This window comes from Lepisosteus platostomus, chromosome 6 (assembly GCF_059453375.1).
Source record: "Lepisosteus platostomus isolate fLepPlt1 chromosome 6, fLepPlt1.hap1, whole genome shotgun sequence".
In the NCBI taxonomy this organism is placed as follows: Eukaryota; Metazoa; Chordata; class Actinopteri; order Semionotiformes; family Lepisosteidae; genus Lepisosteus; species Lepisosteus platostomus.
Window position 1 is genome coordinate 30765332 of NC_142616.1, and position 19575 is coordinate 30784906.

Consider the following 19575-nt stretch of genomic DNA (forward strand, 5'->3'; position numbering starts at 1 on the left):
ACAAGCTGCCATTTAAAATGAAGGCTACTGAAATTAAATATTGTTTCTCCCTGGGAATCGAGTAGCTTTGTTTGGACATGCTTAAATGGAAGCTGTTCTCTGTAACTTATCTGCCACTCCTCTTCAGAGAAGGCCACCTCCAAAACACTTCTTATCCAGCACATAGAGGGTTTTGTAGTGCTGAGACAGGCCAGTATTCACCATTCCTTCCTAGTGCTCTCCAAACGTTTGTTTAGGTTGCAAACACAAAGCATTGAGAGATGCAATGTTGTAAGAATGGCTTGAATTCATGCTGGATATCTGCCTTAGCAGCATCAGAACATTACCTTCAAAAAGATGTGAACAGCTAGGAGGCCATTCCAAGACATTATACTTGAAGATAAAATGTAAGATTTTCAGACACATAAAACTTAAAAATCACAAGTCTCAATTGTGGCACCACTGACACACGAGGGACCTGCACTTCTGTCGATCTGCTGCTGTTTCCCAGGCCAATTTCCTGGACTTGAATTCCCACTCCACTGTGCGTCTCCACATCCCCTTAGGTCCTGCCTCTTCTTCTTTTCCCTTGTGCACAGTTACAATAGAGAGGAGGCCATTTAGCCTGTCTGGGAAGTTTGGTCTTTTGTTCTGAAGTCCCACAAACCTTGTAGGAAGACGCAGGTGTTCTAAATGCACTTTCAAGTATTTTTCACTTGTGTGTTCTGGTGCAGGTTTCAACGTTGAGTCCAGAGAGTTAACTTTGTCAAAGCATTTGAAGCTTTTAAAAAATGATGTTAAAGTTTCAAATTACATGCTTCATGTGTCAGATTGTTATAAAAATGACAGGCGGGAAACAACCACATATTATACACATTTGTTTTCTTTTTATTCCGTGACAGCTCTGGTGATAGATTAACAAGAATACAAATATACAATAATAATATACATCTACAATAGTTCAGGTGGGTAGCTGTGTCAGCAAGTGTAGGCTGCAAAGGAACAAGTAATAGGTTCACACCTTAGTAAAAGGTGTCACCCGAAGAAGGCTCCACAGCCGAAACGTTGTGTTTTCTTTCTTCTCTTTTCAGCATGGAATAAACCTAATACATGTACAATGGTGTGCTCCAGAGTGCTACTACTGGAGAAACCCCTTGAACAAGCCAAAGACAGAAAATGCTGAATCTTAATAAAAATTGATATTATCCAGGCCCACATCTCCCTTCCTGTGATTTTACAAACTAATTTCAAATGAATGGGAACCAATTTCCCTGTTTTAAAAATGCATGACCAACACAGGAGAAAGAAATTTCAGCTGAGGATTCTGAACTACAGTATAGAAAATCAAACTATAATAAAACCTAAAAAATAAACTTGCATGCGCCCTTACAAAAATGTCTAGATTATCTAGCCAGAATCTGATCTCCAAGACCGATCAGAAGAAGGATTTCTCACATGTCTCAAGTTCTGGAGGAAGGGAGGCAGAGGAGGATGATGGATGATAATGATGTTAAGGAACAGGTAAAGGTTTATTCCATGCTGAAAGGAAAAGAAAAGAGACGTGTTTCAGCTGTGGAGCCTTCTCCAGGTGTGAAAGTAAGTTAATTGTTAAATTGTTTTCAGTCTTTAATATAATAGTAACTTTTAAAAGTTTTATAAAACATATAAAATATTACAGGCAATTGGGGGAAACCTTTTAGTACACTGCAGGACTTATGGCTCAAGGTCATTAAAGACATCTGATTTCAGTCCAGATAAACGTTGACATTTCTTCATCTCAGAGCTAGCAGAGTCAGTCCCTGCCAGAATAACGTTTTAGTAAACAACCAAGCTTTAATCTTTAAATTATCATCTTTAGAAAACCACAGCTTTTTAGGGGCACATTTCTATTGTCTAAGAATCTTAAAATATCCCCATTACATAACATTAACGAAAGGTTTTAAATAGTTGTTTATACTTTTGAAGAACACAGCTGACTTTATGATAGAAATTACTTAATTACATCCCTACATTTCTGCATTTTCTTCAACAATGTTATGTCAAATCCAGTTTTCCGCAGATCCTGTACACATCAACACATCTGTAAGATCAAAGGCTCCTGAAGATGCCAGCTTACCTTAAATTATTTTCAAGTAACAGCTCAATTAGCTGCCAGGACTTGCGTGCTGAGAGAAACAAAGTCATCGAATTGTTACTGTATATTTTCTAAAGCCCCGAGGGTAACCTACTAAATAAGTCAGTGTTATTTTAGCATGTAATTTCTTCTCTGTTCTTAGATGCCTTCACTCCAAAGGAAGAATCTCATACTGTATTTCACAGTTCAGATACTGTAGATCAGGATTCTTCCTCTAGAACCACTTCATAAGGCATTGGAATTCTGACTATTCCTGTCCAGATTCTGTGCACATCAGTAAAATCTCTTTCTGTCATTATAGTTATCAGCTAGCCACACTGACCAGTTTCATCAGTAACCATCAGCTTCTCTTCACTTTCAACCAAAATTAAGTGAAATGCTTCTGTTTTTTTCAGTGAACGTTTTTTTATCCTTTGTAGAGTGTAGTTCTAATTGCAATACATACAAATTCAAGTATATTTGTGACTGTAGCCCATATGAAAACAGGCTCACTTGTGGAAATAGATTTAAAAACCTATGCCAGTAACATACAGATATGTACTGGTTCAGTGTTTGGAATGGTGGGTATGAGATATCAGGATGGAACAGAAACAGATATGAGTCTGAAAAGGTATAAACATTTGTTTTTGTGGAACAGATGTGACATATTATTTACTTTCAAAGTGAACTTCTTAATTGTTTTTTGTCCCAGACCATTAAAGAGAGTACAAGGTCACATAGTTAAATCTGTGGTAAAACTGGCTATGTAATTAGCTACTACACTACTTCCTTTTCTTCATATGTCACAAGTTGTAAATTAAAAAAGCAGTAAAAGCATACGGGTGCTTATTGTTTTATTGAAAATAACTTGCCTAAGCTATAGAAACTGAATTTGATGATTAGCATTTCACAAATTTAGCCCACTGAGAAATAGGACTCAGGGAGTTTTACTCTGGTTAATAGCTGTAACTTTCATATGCCGAGCTTGAAGTGAATGTACAGTTCTTGTATTCAAACTGACCTTTGATTACAAAACCCTAAATACTGATGTCACTATAGCTGGGTACCTCTGAATAAAATAAACTGATCTTCTGCTACAGGAAAAGGGAACACAGTAACCTGTCATTGAAACTTGGTGTCTTTATTTTCAATTCCTTAAAAATATAACTTCTGCTTGTGTTATGTGTTTGATGGTATGCCAATATTACAGTAAGGAGAGATGTAGCAATGAACAGGGGATGATGGTAAGTGGACCCACAGAGGGAAAAGGTCTCTGCTTCCCATATGTGAAACTTTGGCATGCTCTATATTCTGCAATGGGCATTGCACTCATCCTTAATTGAATCTGGCTTCCTGTAAGATACCTCATTCCATCTTACATTTCAATTGAGTATTTCCTTAAATTTGCATATTAAAATTACACTGTTAGATCAAAAAGCCTGTGAACAGTTATTTCTAAAATATTTGTATCGAACAATTGATTCTTTGGGAGTATTTTTCCATTCTTTTATGTTTCCAGCCAATTTGTGCTGCTGCTTCATCCTGTGGGTCAGGGCCAGACCGAGCCCAACCTGGCAGACATGGGGCGCAAGGCAGGGCACTCTCTGGACAGGGGGCTGGCCCTTTTCAGTACACACAGACAGGACTGGGTTACCAACTCCAATGACTTCATTCAGGATGTCTGTGGATAGCTGGAGGAAACCAAAACACCTAGGGAAAAAACCCAGGCAAAGTTCGGGAAAATATACAAACTCCAACAGAAAGTGCAGCAGCCCAGAATTCTGAACCCGGGATCAAAAAGCTACGAGGCAGTAGAGCTAAACTGTCACTCTGTTGCTCTTTTTTCGCTTTGAATTGTAATATTTTGTCATTTTTTAATTAACAAATATTATTTAAAAAAAACAAATTTTCTTCATTGGATATCTTGTGATAATATTTTCAGAACCTGATAAAAGGTATTATCCACTTTCTAAATCCAGAATCTGGGTTATTTCCAATGATGAAGGAAGCAGAGATCCGTCCGCACTAAGGCGCCCTCAGGCTTAGTCACTGCAAGGTCTTGGGCGCCTCACACTGCTCTTCACGACCTTCCCTTTCGCCCTTGGAAACAGAAACTGGAACAACCACACCGGCGCTGCCAAAGTGCACCTTCAGAGGCACGTGAGAGGCTCGCCTTCACCCCTAAATTGTTACAAAACCTTCCGTCCCACCAATGACTGGTCTGTATTTAAATTTTCCCCAACCCATTTCACAGGTCACTCCTGTCATTTTTTTTTCTTCGTCTCTCATTTTCAAAGAAATATTAAATAAGCCAGCTTCTGCCTTTGAGAATTGACGTTTATTTCAACCAATAGACTTCATGAAAAAAGCTTCCCCGTCTCTCTTTTATCCCCGTTTTTTTTTCCTACAGCCCTGTATTACTGTTTTATTTGGCAATACACGGAGGTTAAAGGGACCAATAACCGGTTGCAGTTTGTGCTTGAGCGGCAGACTCTTAAGCAAATCAGTTGGGGGACTCACAGCCTGCGGCCTATCGGTCACTGCCTTCTGAGCCAGTCGGAAAGGCAGTAGGGCTCTTGTGGGCGGTCTCCCATCGGCTGCGGCCTGCTTGCCCAAAGGCTTGCAGATCTCGCCTCCCCGGGAGCTGCAGGAGGCGGGAGGCTGGGGGTGTTTGTACTGCAAATATATGGGCCGGGGAATGAAACCGTAAAATACTACACAAAATACGGACTCTTCAAAAAACAGGACTCAACATTAAAGACTTTTCATCCTGTTCTTTATGGAAGCGGATGGGTTTGTGAGGGGACGGCGGATGTCAGCCGACACTCCTGGCGGGGAAGGCGCCGTAGCGGGCGCTTCAGCTGGCGCCGAGATACGGTGGCTGGGCGGCAGGCTGTGGGACGTCTCCGAAGGGATTGTGGGGAGCCTGTCGCCGCGCATCGGAGCAGGCGAGCTTGAACTCCAGGCTGCGCAACTGAAGGCCCCTCCGGAGGCCGCAGGGATCCCCGAGCCGGAGTATGAGGGTCTGCCGCAGGGTGCCTCCACCAGTACCCACATGTTGGCTGGGGCCGTAGCCGGCATCATGGAACACTGCTTGATGTATCCCATCGATTGCGTCAAGGTAAACGAACCAACTTTTATGCCATCGTTAAGATGGAAAGGCTCTCTTTATCCCGGTGTAGTGCCTCAAAGCCACACTGGCGTCCAGAAAAGAGGAAAATCGAAAAGAAACTGTTGACAACGTTGTCAGTGTTCGCGGAGTTACAGCTGTACAGCGTGTTCGCTATAAATTGTTCAGATTGCTGTCACTGCATTGCAAACTGCAGTATATAGTAGTCTGGATATTCATGCAAGGTCTGTGTCTTGCTGAACAGTGGTGAGTTTCATAGTTGTGTTTCAAGAACACCAAAATCAATTTACTACTTTTTGAGTTCTTTGAAGGGGAAATAAAAACTGAAAGCAAGCTTTACGGGTAGGAACTCGGTAGGAAGTATTTAAGATATTTCAGCCCTACATTTTGTACTGAGGTACAGTATGTTGTAATCAGGGTGATAATGATTTTAGTATTTGCTCGAATGGAGTAAATTATTACTGACCCAACATACTATCCTCCCACCTGTTGATAATAGGTGATTGTAGTTGTGCTGTTCGGTACGTGGATGTCGATAAATGATTACTGTTAGTCGTTGAATATTAACTCGCTGTATGCGACTGTATTGCAGTGAAAGGTTTTGGAAACGCCGCGATTGCGGGAACACATGTTGTAACCCCACCGGGAGCTTTCTCAATTCAGCGACAGCCGTCAGGACCTCTGAAGTGAGAGTGAATGGGAAGTCTGACGTAAAAAAAGAAGCATGTAGTTTTTGACATCCTTTTGATATTCGTCAACATACTTACCGAAAACAGTCAAACAGTTCGTCTGACATGTGGGAGGTTTATGCGCTGTTAATCCCGTAAATGCAGCAAAGTCAGGTTGCATAATCCCGTTGCTCGCTGGGCCTAGCATGGGACCTTGAGCCTGCGCTCGAGTTGCCTCCTATCCACAGCCCTGCGAGCTCTGAAGTGGCATCTTTTTTTCCACTCCAGACGGGGATGTGGACTTCGAGGGAGAAGGGGGGCATTTATTTTTATTCTTAGGGGTCTGTGCACCTGATTGTTACGAAATTGACATGCGAGTGTCCTGAAAGAAGAGACTGACCTACACGTGTGGGTTTTTGGTAGCGTCCGGGGAAGCCGTGTGACGTGAATGTAATAGTTTCCTGGACGCGCTCCTCTGGGTACGTAGTAGTAGTCTGCTCGACCCCCCTTCTCCCCAAAATATTAGCTCACAGTTATGTCTTTAAAGGGTACCGTCCCGTGTAACGCTCACAATGTATGGAACACTTTTCATTTTTTTTTTCTGAATCTGCCAAATTGGGTTTTACAAGGTTACTTGACTATCGAGTTCGTTTTCATTCTCAAAACCACACTTCACATAGAACAGGCTGGTTCTCTTTAGAATCTGTTTTCTCTGACGACAAAGGTTTGTTGGTGTTTGTGGTGAAGTGACATCACAAATGTTTTAAGGAATGCTCGTGACTTTGTAGTGGTTTACCGAGTACGTGAATTGGGATATCAGTCAGAAAGAAAGACAGCTGATTTTTTTTTTTAAATTCAAATAACAAAATGTATTGGGCTGCGTTTTATTAATAACGTGAACAGTGTAATTAATCTTATCCACTCTGGTTAACAATGTGAAAACACCTTTTGGGTCATTTTGTGGAATTAGATCGCGTAGTAAGAAAACATAATACTCCTCTTAAGTTATTTGCCCCTCATACATGCCAGATACTTTCCTGAAAAGTCTGCATGAGACAGCAGCTGTCACGGAATATTTATTAGGCACCACTGCAAACACAAACTGTGTAGTGAAGACTCAGAATACAGGAACTATGAACTGGCTACAAAAATTGCATATAGACATTTTCTAGACATTACTTTTATTTAGCAGAAATGCAGTCTTCCGTGAATTGTTAAGCATATATTCTATAACTTTTTTCTGTGGGACAGGTGTAATAAATCACATATTTACAGCCATGTACTGTGGAAAATTAATCTGAGTATGAAAATATGAACAACAAATCATATCTACCTTCAGTGTTAGTTTGAAACTTGTTCTTTTGGACTGCCTGCTATGCAGGGCTTTACAGATAATTGAACTAGTTGAAGAAGGATTCATCTAAATTACCGCTGTGGGAAAATGCAGCTTAATTTGCACTTACAATGTAAAACAAATTAACCAGGATTATGCAAGCAGAGGTACACCATGTTTACAGTAAATATGAAAAGGGAAGTTGAGGTGGATTAGCATCAGAATGCTCTGTGATTTGCTGTACAGGAAGTGTGGAATCATAAACCTATTCTAGCATGTTCCTGCTATTTGGCAGAAGGAAAGATTGGCGCTGAGCTCTTATGTAATGCACTGGCAAGTGGTGGTTAAAATGAACCATTTGATTAGGCCTTATTATTATACCCCAAATATAGGGAACAATCAATTTTTAATGTAAAGTAAATTAAAAACATTTGGACAAAACAGTTCAAATACTGTTAAGAATTTTTGTCTTGCTAGACATGCGTTATATGATATTAGCAGGTGTTCTTGGCTTTTGAATTCAGGAAATAAACAAGTACAAATGAAACGCTTCACAGAAATATGCAACATCAGGCTTCGATAGGCTAACTCTAAACCAGGCAGTCTGGAATCTTGCTGGATGTCTGTGTCTCTTTAAATTGTCAGCAGCTCAGGACTGGAGATCTAGTGCAGTTAACCTTAAGTGGGTCATTCTAATGCTTACCGCAGGTGAGCAGCTCTTTATTGCTTAAGACATTGGTTCCCAGCCCTGGTCCTGGAGGAACACTGTGTCTGCTGGTTTTTGTTCAAACTGATGTCTAGATCTTCAGTTCTTATAGAATAGCCAGCAGCTATATCACCCTGCAACTCACAACTGGCAACTCATGGAAACTAAGCAGGTGTGAGCCTGGTCAGTACCTGGATGGGACATTCCTGGGGAAGCCAAGGTTGCTGCTGGAAGAGGTGTTAGTGGGGCCAGTAGGGGGCGCTCACCCCATGGCCTGTGTGGGTCCTAATGCCCCAGTATAGTGATGGGGACGCTAGACTGTAAAAAAGTGCTGTCCTTCACGTGAGACGTAAAACTGAGGTCCTGACTCTCTGTTTCCTAAATTTCCCATTGGTCAATCATGGCCCCCTAATAAACCCCATCTCTGAACTGGCTAAATCACTCTCTTCTCCTGCCCACTAATAGCCGATGTGTGGTGAGCCCAGGTGGTGGTGGAGGGGAGTTCCCATTACCCATAAAGCTGTTTGAATGGAGTGTCCAGAATAGTGCTTTACAAGTGAAAGCAATTATTATTATTATTATTATTATTATTATTATTATTTTATTATGACTTAATTGACCTTCCTGCTGGTTTAGACTTTTATTTAATCTGTTTCTTCAGTCAGTTCTGAGTGTCAAAAAATACCCTACAGGGCTAATGTTCACAAGTGAGCACAGAACTTTCCATCTCAGCGTGGTTGCTGTTATTTCTGACTAAACAGTTCTTACTTAATGATGAATTGATGAAGAACGGACACTGGTGGGACTGACACTGTGTCAGACACTCCCATGATGAGTGGGTTTTCCATTTCAGACAGCACACCTGAATAAGTACAGTCCTGAGACTCAGAAATAATAATAATAATAATAATAATAATAATAATAATAATAGTGTTTCTTTATTAGCCCTATACAATTTCTTGCATTAGGAATTCATCTTTTCCCATACCCCAGCTTTTCTCCATGGAGACACAGACACACAGACAGGGAGAGAAGCTGGGGGTCAGAGCGCAGGGTCTGCCATTGTACAGCACCCCTGGAGCAGTTAGGGTTAAGGGCCTTGCTCAGGGGCCCAACAGAGTAGGATTCCTCTGCCAGCTGCGGGATTTGAACCGGCAACCTTCCAGTCACAAGTGCAGATCCTTATACCAATCACACATCCCATTTGACCGTTTTTAATAACTGGAAGCCAATTTACAAATAAGCCCCAGAGAGAAAAGTGAATTAGCCTGTGGATAAGAATGAAGCTGGAGCAAAACCCAGAGCGAGGGTTGGGAAGCAGTGAGCTGAGGAGGTGAAGAAAACCTGCTGAATTTTGACCCCCTGTGGACTGGAGGTGAAACTCCTGGGCTAAACAGTGTGATCAGACTGCCAGATAAACCTCCAGTTTTGCTTAAAATAGAAGCTGCACACCAAAGGACTCGCTACTGTAGTTCCTTCACTTGGTATGTTTGGGTTCATTCTGTTCATTGAGATCTTTCAAGTTAGTAGCTTCTGTATATTTTATCACTGTGCCGCTTTTCAGATGTTTTTTTCTGTCCGTGGTTTGTTCCTTGATACTGTGTAAGCAGAATGCTCATGGGGAATGTTTCAGAGCTGCTGAAATCTATGTTTTTTTAATGGGCTAGCAGAGCACATTCAGTCCACTGTTATTCAAGCCGGCTGACATCTCTGTGGAAGTCTTCGTTTTACTCTTATTTGTGGAGATGGTATCCACATCTTTGTAACAGGATGTGTTCATGAGCTGATGACTAAAACATACATTTTGGCAGGTTCTTCCCGAAAGTTTCGTTTTTCGTTGAAACATTATTATGCCACCTATCCACTAAGAGTGCCCCTCCACCCCCAAGCAACACCACTTTTCGAAGGGGTTTTGAATTTCGCCTCGAGTGTGAAGTGGCACCGCGGGCGGACCTGAGGGGCATCCTTGCGAGGGTGTCTTGCGAGCGTCGGGGCAGGTTCCCATTGGGGCACTGGTTTTGTTGTGCCAGTCCAGCGCGCGGGAGGCGGGCCGGGGTCCAGGAGCTGGAGTCAGCTGTCTCCGGCAGCGAGGAGTGCTGCTCAGACAATGCTGGTGTTCATTAATGTCCGCCACAGCTGCGGGCTTGAGCCCCAGCTCAGACACGGCACTTTCTCGGGGGAGAGAGCCGAATTGAAGCTCTCTACGAGCCACACACCCCCCCATCTGTGGCTGCTGAGGAGGCAGCCGTGTCAGCTAGGCAGCATTTACCTCCTCCGTTCAACACGTTGAATTTATCTCTAAGCCTGAGGGGGTCCTGACCTGTACAGGTTGCTAGGTGAATGAAAAATTAAATTATAAAGTCTTTATTTTTTTCAACCAGAAATCCTTTTGGTAAGTATCCATTTGAACAAAGCTTAATACTTCATTATCATCAAATTCCGTTTGTCTTTAAAAAGGACCCTCAGATTAACTCCTGCAAGTCTGCACTGTGGCATTGCGGTGCTGTTAGACCTTTTAATTTCCCAGGGGTGTTTTGGTGTGGTTCTTTTTAAGGGATCCTTTGATTGATTTCTAAAAAGGTCTGGAGCTTATAAGGTGAATTTGCAGGTCCAGAGTGCAACAGATTCTCGACGGTAATAATGATTTTAATCTGAAATCACCATACAGAATGTTCTCCTCCAGCAGAGCAGGCAGTGTTAAATTACCAGCTCTTTTTAATAGCAATTTATATTTGATGTTTCTTTCTAATTGCCTAAATGTTAGTGGTAATTTGTTTTAACAGTTAGGACAAGTAAACATTAATGTTTGATAAGCTTTAAAACGTCTTGATGAAAATGTTTACTAATTTAGTTTTCTGGCACCCCTAAAATTTGAAGAGAAGTAAGTTTTATACTGTGACGTTTAGCAAAACAGGAATGCTTTAAATAACTGAACTATAAATGGGTTGGTCAGATAATTATACACCATTTGCTTAACAAAAAGAACAATGCTCTTGCCCGAAACTGTTCTACACAGGAGTGTTCTCTGATGTTTAAATGCCACCAGGCCTCCTGTTTCATGCAAACGAAGATCTGCTTTCGTTAAACTGGTTGTTAATAAAGTGGTAATGTTTATTCACATGAGCGAGTGATGAACCTGTCAAAGGGATCCTTGTAAAAGTGCTCAAGGGGGGCCTCACTGGTGAAATTGCAATGCAAGAAGCAACCGTGTAAGTCTGCCTGAAACCGCCTAGACCTGTGATGGCCTTTCCAGCACGACCCAGGTGTGATTTCCAGGGTTTTCTCAGCCTGGGAAAGACGGCGCCTTGTTGTTGCAGTTGGCCACCCGCTCGGTGTGGATGTGGAGCCTGCTGGCCCCATGTCTCGCGATCCCCATTAACCCGGCGACCCCTCTCTTCCCACAGACGCGGATGCAGAGCCTGCAGCCCGAGCCGGCGGCGCGCTACCGCAACGTGATGGACGCCCTGTGGCGGATAGTGAGGACGGAAGGGATCTGGCGGCCGATGCGAGGGTTAAACATCACGGCCACGGGGGCCGGCCCCGCCCACGCCCTCTACTTCGCCTGTTACGAGAAGCTAAAAAAGACACTGAGCGATGTCATCCAGCCAGGGGCTAACAGCCATTTGGCGAACGGTACCACAGTCCTTCCTCTCCCAGCCCAGAAACACAGACCCCTCACATGCAGGCACACGCTAACACGCTCACGGCAGGGAAATGCAGGCATCCGGGTGCGTCCGAGTTGGCAGATTCTTATAGGGATGTAGCTTTAATTAGGGACCACGGTCAGGGATTCAAATAAAATCCAGCTACAATACGCCGAATAAGAGCCCTCAGAATTATTCTGGCCCATATTACAGCACTAATGGTGAGAAGAAACACGATGCCTTAATGAATCTCCTAATATTCTAGTCCCATCATTGTAAGAATGCTTCACATTTCAAAATTTTAAAATGGGTGATATTTTAATGTGCTGTAGATCTTGAATGAGACGTGTTTAAAAGTTTTAAAATGTAATGTCCCTTTGAACTTATTTCGCAACAGTAATACTTAATTGCACCCAGTAAAATCAGTTATTCACTTCTAAGTTGATTGAGCACTGTTTCTGCCCTTTTGAAGGTCAAGCAGAGCTGAGCTCTTACATTCATCCTACTGTGTTATTTGAAACCTTAACCTTTTATAGCTGGTGTTACAGTATCTTGTATACATTTTTTCTAAATACGTCTGTATGTTGGAGGTGACTAAAAACGTAGGGCTGGGTTTAATTTGTGGAAAAAATTGTCTACTGTTTAGGTGAACATCAGTGTTTGCAAATGTGATTCTTAGTCACACCATGGAATCTTATTTCCTGAGGCTACCTGATGGAACAGAGTGTCTTTCTGAATGTTGGTACAATAGAATTTCCTTTCATTAATTGTAATTACCTGACACCACACCTAGAAAGCTTGTCTAGCCAGCTCTAGATGTTTCCCGGTCACAGCTGCCATTCTGTTGATGGCGCGCCATCTGAATCTAACTTGGTGCTTTTTATAAATCACTTTTTAGATAGCTTGTGTTTGTCTCCTTAAAATGCAAATGCTACTGAGAGAAAAATAGTACGAAAACACTGTAAAATAAGATGTCCAGAAGTTTTTCAAGGACTTTTAGTACCCTGAGAACTACGTTTACTTTAAGAGCATGAACATGCCAGTTTTTTTAAGTAGTTCATCTTAGTTTTTTTAACCTGTAGTAGATATTCAAAACAAACTTCATAAACTGCTTAAAAATGAATTTTTTAAAACTCAGCAGGTTGTTCTACCAGTGTTTGTCTGTGAACTAGACTCTTCTATGGTCCTGTGTCCCTTATGCCTAGGCATTGCACCACGCTATTGAATTCCAGTGAATTATTTATCCAGTTCAGTGTGCAGTATTGATTTCAAAGAGTTCACCCATATCACCTACTTCTTTTACAAATATTTATACATCTGAATCCAGGTCTGAATAAGTTTCCCTTAAAACCTTTTCTGAACAGAACGTTAGAATTTTAAATCTTACAATTAGGTTCTACTGTGTGTACAGTAGCGAGAGAGCATTCATTTAATAAAGAATTCTCTGCTTTTTATGCGTTCTCAGGTGCACTTTTAGGTGTATTTATTATTTTGCATTATATACTATATGTAATATTAAATAGAGGTTTAAAAAACATATCAGAATCCCTGTTATTCCCTTTCTTATCCTTACAGCAGTGATGTATTGAGTTAGACACAGCAGTGTGAGTGTTAAAAGCTCAAGAGGTCGAGGTGAAAAGTATCTACCAGTAAGTGGCCAGTAAAAAGCCAACTTCGAAGGCTCTACATAGACTGTGCATAGCAGAGCGATAGAAAAGTGTTGATTCAGCAAAGACCTTGGAGGAAAATTACGTGGGACAGCTGGGGTTTCCAGTATTTGAACGTGGGGCGTCTGGAAGTGTAGGTGGAACTCTCACATCGCAGGTTACAGGCCAGGAATGCTGGAGCCTGCCGACAGTGTCACCGCTGAGGGTGGTGTGGGGACAGCTGGCCAGGGCTCTCTTGGTGATACTGCAGCCCCTGTGGATTCAAGGAGGGATGCTCCTCCTGTATGGGGCTGTCCTGCCTTGGACGCGTTACGGCGACTCACACGAAGACGGGATGGCCAGAGGAGCTTGACTGCACGTTCTCAAGCTCCCGTGTGTGGCTGCAGGGTTCACAGCTGGTAGCCAAAACATTCAAAGCAAATAGGCCATTCCAAATCGGGGGGCAACAACAGGCATGATTGGCTATTGTAAATTCAGAAAAACATCATTTTATGAATACTTTCCTTTTCAGTTAGCAGAAATGTACCTTTATAACAATCACTATGGAGTTAAAGACAGCAGATCTGCCCTCCTGTAAAACTGTGCGAGTGTAATGTAAGTTGAAGCGCGTTGAGGTGGAAGGTTTCTCGGTTGTTGAGATAGGAATCTGTCCTGTTCCTGTTACCCTTTGAAGCTGAGAGGAAAGACTTCACAGCAGAGTGCAACAGTTTTTAGTGCACCAAGTTCATGCTTTTAGGGAAATCTGGATTAAATCTCCACTTCCACTAAGGCAGGGTCATAGCAAACAGCAGGGGGGATGTTGAAAGTTTCGGTATGACTTGGGGGAGAACAACGATGACAGATGTCTTTGCATGGGGATGGGGTTGTCATGATCCGTGAGGTTTGCCTTCCTGAGTGCTGTAACCATGGCGACACTGGAGCTGCACGGTCCATTCCTTTTCTTCTCTTCTTCTCTTCTCTTGTTCCAGGTCGGGGAGGCTGGGTAAGTCAGCTCCTGCATGCTTTCTAGATTAAGTGTGCTTGCCGGCAGCTCCCCGGAACAGGATGGACTTTCTTGTGTTGTCCACCAGGGGCACTGGTGCGCTCTGAGACCACAGAAATTTATTTTTTGTTTTTGTCATTTGACATTTACTTTGGTCGTTTTTACGAGGTGTATTTTTCACTTGAGTTTACTTTTTCCTTTTAGATATGCTTGCATTTTTCCAGAACTTAGATCTCAAAAATAAATTCACGTACAGGAGTGAACTAACTTCATCCTCCATTAAAGCATAGCTGCACCCACTTGGGTGACAGGCAGCAGCTGTTTTGTACCAGTAACCCCACTGCACAGGACTGAAAGCAGCGGAAAAATTCCTCTACCAGTTGATTTAAAGGAAAAATTTAGGGAGGTCCATATGTGCTTTTTTGGAGTGAGACTTAACAAGCACACCAGGCTTAACACCACTAGTATATTGAGCTTTGTGTCTTTAATAACTGGTCAGTCAGAACGTTGGTTTAGCACCTCCTTCCATGACCATCCTGGGTCATTAATTTGGAGCAGAGCATAGAGTGCCACCTACTGATCCAGTAGTGTACAGCAGCCTGGGTTTTCCTGGAAGCTTTCCATCCTGTCACTGACCAGGCCTAGCTGTGCTTAGCTTCTGATACCCAACAACATTGGGCTCTAAGGAAGTAAAGCTGCTGTCAGAAAAAAAACATTTAAATTGTCATCTTAGTTCAGTAACCGATTCCCAGTAGCCTCATGGGAAGACAAGCTGCGTATTACAAGCTGTGTTGTCCTGGGGTCTTTCAGGTGGCTTCGTTTGACTGGTAAATGTGGTGTCTGCACTGCAAGGCCCAACAGCAGACATAGCTGACCAGGATTCCCCTGCAGGAGTCACACCCGGCTGTGTCTCGCCAGGGGCGGGGGAGGGCAGGAGAGGGCCAGGGCAGCCTTTCCCGATCCTAAGTGAAGCTGGCCGCTCTCCCAACCTGTGGAACGTGAATCGTTCTGGCTGCCTGGCACTGCAAAAGGAGCGTCTCGCCCCCAGTTCTGCCGCCACTGTCGCCTCGCCTGCCGTTCTCACGTCTGAGAGTTTGTTTTACAGGTGCTGCAGGGTGCGTCGCCACATTGCTTCACGATGCAGCCATGAACCCAGCTGAAGGTACACTTTTATATTTCTGATACTCTGTTTTTGATCTTGCTGTAGTTCAGTTTCTTTTACCAGAATTTGGGGCAGTTTTGCTCAATTCCTTTATAGTAATACATGTAAATATCGTAATTAATTAAATAAAAAGATAATGCTAATCAAGTGAAATATCTTAACTGTACAAAAAATATTCTTATGTTTTTTACCCTGTCGTGACATTGTCTCGGACTGTTTATGGATAAACAAATATGAGCAAATAAATGTGCCCTGTTAAATGCAGTATTATAGGTCTGTATGTATTATGTTCACATTATATTCATAGTGCTCATTGGGTGTTAGTTGTAGCTCCTGAGAAGAGCGCCGATACATTTGGCATTCACTGTGTCTTTGTTCAGATGTAGTTTATCTCCTTCAAGATAACTTTTTACAGCTGCAAGAAAGAGATCACCTTATCCATGAACATTAACTTTTATGTCTGCCTAGCAAAATTCTCAGCATTTTAATGCTTAATACATTTTCTTAAGATGATAAATACATCATTGGAATCTACTGCATTTTTTCTAAATTCTTTATGGTCTAAAAACTGGTCTCATTCTTGGTTTTAATTCATTTCTTAATGATGTGTGAAGTAGCAGGGATGTGGAACTGCCTCTCCATGGGGGTTGTGGAAGTTCTTTGATGATTGCTGGCAGCTCAGGAAGCCCATGGCCCTCTGCAGGTGTGAACGTACCCAGAGAGAGTGGCTGGGTGCACTGCCTCTTCTGTGCTCAAGATGAGTGATGGATTAGCCGTACAATAACGAATTGCAGCCCGGTGCTGTGAGGGCTTAATTAGCAGTCCCCTGGTGCCCGAGCAGGGGCAGCTGGGAAGGGGTCATCAGGAGTGCGTAGGGTAGCATCGCCAAGTCAAGGCCAGTGCACCCAGGTGTGTGAAGGCTTCGCTTCTGAGGGCTGGGAAGACACCTGTGAAGCAGCTTTGAAGCTCCCCTAGTGTTGAGTGCCCAGACCCTTGGCCTTTCCTCAATTGGCCTGTTCCTGTGTGAATTTAATTGGGTCAGATGAGTTCCAGTAAAGTCCGGGCAACCACCGCTGTTAATTGAATCCCAGGACATTGAAGCTTTGGTGGTTTTAAGTGTCATATGATCCACATGGGCCGGATGCTTCACACGCTGCGCGATCAGTTTTGTTTGACATAAGCAGGATGCTTCACTCCTGCCCTTGTGCTAAATTCCCTTTCCTTCCTCCTTCCATGTGCTGCTCCTTCCCCCGGGACCTCTCCGATGGAAACGAACGACCGCGGCCTCTCCCGCCTCCCCTGCCGGTGGCCCACGCCCAGTGGTGAAGCAGAGGATGCAGATGTACAACTCCCCGTACCGCAGCGTTTTAGACTGTATGAGAGCAGTGTGGCAGAAGGAGGGTGCGGCAGCGTTCTACCGCAGCTACACCACGCAGCTCACCATGAACATCCCCTTCCAGGCCCTGCACTTCATGGCCTACGAGTACCTGCAGGAGACCCTGAACCCCCACAGACGTTACAACCCCACCTCCCACATGGTGTCGGGGGCGCTTGCGGGGGCTCTGGCGGCGGCCGCCACCACCCCATTGGACGTGTGCAAGACGCTCCTGAACACGCAGGAGTCCCTGGCGCTGCACTCCCTCAACGTGAGCGGACACATCTCGGGCCTGGCCCACGCCTTCCGGACGGTCTACAGGCTGGGCGGGATCCCCGCGTACTTCAAGGGGGTGCAGGCCCGGGTCATCTACCAGATGCCTTCCACCGCCATCAGCTGGTCCGTCTACGAGTTCTTCAAGTACTTCATCACCAAGCACCAGCACGAGAAGCGGAAATCGCACCGGGACGGCGACAAGTAGCCCGCGCGCGCCCGCCGACTCCTCCAAGGAAGGAAGCAGTCCTCGCCGCGTTTGTGCCCCCGCAGGGCATCGCACTGAACGGGGCAGCGCTGAGGACCGGATGGAACACCATGAAAACGCACATAGAATTCAAATTCTCCCTCTGACCTCCGTCAAGCACGATGAATATGAGCTCTGAGGTTCCATACATGGTTGAGCAAGCAAAGGTGTGATGCTTACAAGATAGGAAAAATTCCGAGTGGCGAACAATGTAGTTTGGTGCATCATCAAAACAGTTTTGCTCCTCCTAATTAGTGAGTTGCTTTAATCTTTGTTTTAAAGAATGTATTTTCCGATGATCCCATAAGGGGGCACTGTTGTTCTTTTCGGTTTTACAGTCTGGATGGAGCTCTTCGGTAGGAGCAGGAAGCCATTGACAAGAAAGCAATAAGCCAGCAGGGGGCACAGTTGACTTGTGTACCATGCAATGTCAGTATAATACAAGACGTTTCGCTGTCTTTAAGTTAAGATGAGCCTAACGTGTAGTTGGGAATGAAGACTTTTTCAGGTTTCTTTGTGCATCAGGGAAACAGTCCCACACTTCACCCCATCCAGACGACTGCTGCTGTTTAGTTGTTGAGGGGTAGTGACAGACATAGGAACAGAGCATGGCTTCGAAGAGGCTTTCTGTATCTTGTAGCGTTCCCTGTAACACTGACACTTTGATGCAGCACTTTTTGCTAAAAGGTCCTAGGCTGAAGAACCAAAGTGTGTGGGAGAGCTGGGCAAGGATTTCACCAGAGATCTGAGCTGTGCTTGCAAGACCCCTGTAGCCTCAAGTCCTCATTAAAATAGCAAGTCAGATAAGCCTGGCCGGTTTCCGGAGAGCAGCCTTACTAAGGCTGGAAGATACGGCCTTGTGTTGCCTGCATGAAAGGCTGGCTTTTCAGATAGCTGCTGTCCGCAAGGTCCATGGGCTTTCCTTTAGTGGTGTGGGTGCCACTGTTTTGCCTCAGTAGTGCACAGTTTATCACAGTACTGTACAAATGAGATTGCATTAATTTCATATACCCCACTGAGTCAGATTAGGCCGTCACTCTCTTCGACTTCCGTTATGAGATCCCTGTGCACTTCCAGTCTTAGAAAAAAGGATTGAATGGAAACCCTGAGTCTGGAGAGGTGTACCAGCTGGCCATCTGGGGATTCTGTACCTGACAATAGCAGTCCAGTGCCCCTTCTTTTAAGATTATTTTTTAATCCATTTTTATTTTTACCCTTCCAAGTGGCTTAACAATGCAAACATCCGTTGTAAGGAGATTGCTCCTGGCAAACATGATTGTCTACCTGTTATTCTGGGCAGCTGAGTGAGACACTAGGGATTTTTGTTCTCTTTTGGCTCTGTAGTACTTTGTGCTGGTCTGGATGAGAGACATGCTGAGAGTGCTGCTGCTTTAATCTCTGCTCTCCCAGCACGAGGTGCTGGACTAAAGCTTGGAGAGAGTCTTCACAATGTCTTTCAGTGTATTCAGTTCCTTAGTCCAACCTGTGCCTTCCCCTTTAGTGGGTAAAATGAAGTGACTTGCCTATCATTGTTCAGTGAAAGTTCAAAGGCTTGAAGCAAAGTAACATTAAACTTCACCTGTCCGAAATAAGGAAAAACTAGTATTTTAGAAGTTCTTCTAAATCTTTAAGGTTTGTTACAGGAATTACAGAAATAATATTATACCTGTTAGCTTTATCTTTATTTTCCTAAAACCTTACCACTGTACAGTTGCTTTGAATTTGAGTTAACCACTTTATACCAGCATCTTTCATATCCAAACGAGTGTCCTAATGTTCTTAATCTTACTGTACTGCTCTGTGGCTAGAAACCAAAGAGTGAAAGGTTGTGCTTTTGTTGATAAATGAAAGCTTTTATTTCCCTAGTCCTCAGATTGCAGTACCAAAATTCCTCTTATTGCTTTCCTGTTGTTTCACACGTTGACTTGTGAAAGGAGTTGGCCAAAAATGGCACAAGTCAAATGTTTATCTTGCAGTTACACCATACGATGGGGTCATCTAGTGGCTTGAGTTACATTCAATCTCTGCATCTGCACTGATAAAATGGCCTTTGGGTTTGTTTGTAACCAATGTATCTGAAGGTGTTACTAATGTCCTTGATCTGCAAGTCTTTTGTCTGGACACAGTTTCAGGGACAAGTGTATATGCCTAGGGCTTAATGCACCCTTTTGATAGCCAATCATGAATGGAACTGGTCATATTGATTGTCTGACTGCCCTGTAATATCTTGTCAGCTGTTAATAAAACTGCCAGGCAGTGGCTTTTTTAAGACCTGTCTGCTTGAGTTGGAAGATGA

The 19575-nt window shown here is 43.5% G+C and overlaps 1 protein-coding gene and 1 long non-coding RNA gene across 2 annotated transcripts; one reads left to right on the forward strand and one right to left on the reverse strand.

The window, feature by feature from the left end:
• Positions 1–844: 844 nt before the first annotated feature.
• On the reverse strand, positions 845–6329 carry LOC148661493 (uncharacterized). Its single transcript, XR_015939548.1, has 2 exons — positions 5990–6329; positions 845–5289 (listed from the first exon to the last, which is right to left on the reverse strand). It is a non-coding gene; the product is annotated as an uncharacterized LOC148661493 (long non-coding RNA).
• slc25a28 (solute carrier family 25 member 28) lies at positions 4583–19575 on the forward strand. The gene is made up of 4 exons (XM_088635339.1): positions 4583–5213; positions 11334–11562; positions 15328–15384; positions 16705–19575. The coding sequence occupies exons 1-4, from the start codon at positions 4872–4874 to the stop codon at positions 17238–17240; spliced, it is 1164 nt and encodes a 387-aa protein (XP_088491465.1). The 5' UTR covers positions 4583–4871; the 3' UTR covers positions 17241–19575.